The sequence below is a fragment of the Suricata suricatta genome, chromosome 4, assembly GCF_006229205.1.
Source record: "Suricata suricatta isolate VVHF042 chromosome 4, meerkat_22Aug2017_6uvM2_HiC, whole genome shotgun sequence".
Lineage (NCBI taxonomy): Eukaryota > Metazoa > Chordata > Mammalia > Carnivora > Herpestidae > Suricata > Suricata suricatta.
In genome coordinates, this window is record NC_043703.1 from 140644446 (window position 1) to 140646373 (window position 1928).

At 44.7% G+C, this 1928-nt stretch overlaps 1 protein-coding gene across 1 annotated transcript in view; it reads left to right on the plus strand.

Moving 5' to 3' along the window:
* LOC115290731 (xanthine dehydrogenase/oxidase-like) overlaps positions 1 to 1928 on the plus strand; it is a 55753-nt gene that overhangs the window by 33259 nt on the left and 20566 nt on the right. The window contains exons 11-12 of the mRNA XM_029938556.1: positions 3 to 97; positions 1787 to 1870. Coding sequence (XP_029794416.1) covers positions 3 to 97; positions 1787 to 1870 — 179 coding nt within the window. The remainder of the gene's footprint in view (positions 1 to 2; positions 98 to 1786; positions 1871 to 1928) is intronic.

Here is a 1928-nt window from a genome sequence, read left to right on the forward strand (position 1 = left end):
AGGCATGGTGGAGTTCCGGCGTACCCTGACCCTCAGCTTCTTCTTCAAGTTCTACCTGACGGTGCTTCAGAAACTGGGCAAAGAGAACTCAGAAGATGTGAGTGTGGGGTGTGGGCAAGATGCAGACTCTCTGCAGGACTTTTGTTTGGGGATCTAAGAAGCCAGTCTGAGTGAGGGAGTACTGTGGACGAGGTGGTAAGTTTGCTTCTCCCTACTGATGGCTAAAGGCGAAGGAGCTTTTGCTCCAAAGACACACAACCCAGTTAGCCACGTGGAGATGGGTGCCAGTGGGATGACCGAGAGGCACAACACTGGGCTGAGAATCAGCGACTAGGGTTTTGGTCCTGAGTCAGTCATTATCTCAGTTAAAACTTGAATAGGTCGCAACTCTCTTTAACTCTCAGTTGGAAAATCTGCTGATCTGGGTGGTAGACCAGATGATCCTTTCTGCAGGCTAGCTGATACAACTGTGGTCTTGCAGTTAGAATGGGAATGTGGAGTGAGATGAAAAGGTAGAGTGTGGGAGGAGAATGGAAGGGGGGATGGTGGTCACTGTGAAGTGTGTGTTCTGGAGAGGGTGTGGCTGAGCGGGAGCCCAGCTCCCCATACTGATTCAGTGAGCATTCATTTTGCACTTTTTATGCATGACATTGCACTCAGCACCAGGGGCAGCCTTGTGATTACTAAAGGCCAGCCTAGAGTGACTACTAGGAAGGTAGCGTGGGGAGCGCTAAGGGAAAAATCCTCTGTAGACGTGGATACAGCAGACTGAAATCCCTCTTTAGAAAACATTCATAATAGTTTTTTTTTTAAAAAAACATTTATTTATTTATTTACTCTGAGAGAGAGGGAGTACATGCGTGCATGTGAGCAGGGGAGGGGCAGAGAGAGAATCCCAAGTAGGCTTTGCACTGACAGCACAGAGCCCAAGGTAGGGCTCAACCTCACGAACTGTGACATCATGACCTGAGCCAAAGTCAGACATTCAATTGACTGAGCCACCCAGGCACCTCGATTTTATTCTGATTACAAAAGTAATGAACTTACTGTGGAAAACTTAAGAACACAGAAGCCTATTAAAAATTAAAATTAAAAATTAAAAAATTTTAAACTTTTTACATTTACAAATTAATTGTTTTTGTTAATTAACTTTTCTTTTTAATTAAAATTGCTCTTCTCTCAGATCCTAGAGGAATCTACTGCTACTAGTTTTGTTTTTTCCTCTGATATTTTTCCTACATTTATATGTCTATCTTCTGTCATCCTCTTTTCTCTCTTTCTCTTTGTATCTCTCCTTCCATCCTCCATCTGTGTACCTGTCATCTTCCTATGTTTTGATTTGGACATATCATTTCCTAAACAAATTTGGGGTCATGCTGCATATAGAATTTTATGTTTCCTTTGATCTGATGAGATTACATTGTGTGCATTTTCCATACTGTTAACTATTTTTCACAGAAATGAGGAGGAAGAAGGTGTTTCCAGAGAGGTAGGGAGAGAAAGAGCACCATGAATAAATGCAGGACGGAGGGAAAGCCTTTGGTGTGTTGGAGGAAGCACAAACCATTTCTGTGCAGGCTGCAGGGGTGAGAAAGAGGCTGAGGCTGTTATAAAACACTGGGCTCTCAGAGTCCACGATCTGATGTTGAGACAGATCCAGCCAGAACTAGGAGTGTAAAATGAGGAGATGCGGGGAATAGTTGTTACCGTTCCCACTTGGGGACAACCAAGGGTGGGATCAATGATAGACCTAGTCATGATCACTCCTGTTAACTTGCCTCCACAGCAGTGTGGCAAGCTGGACCCCACCCATGCCAGTGCCACCCTACTCTTTCAGAAAGACCCTCCAGCCAACGTCCAGCTCTTCCAAGTGAGTATACGTGATGTGTGGCTAATATCAAGGGCCCTTGCAAGGCCCATCAGATGAT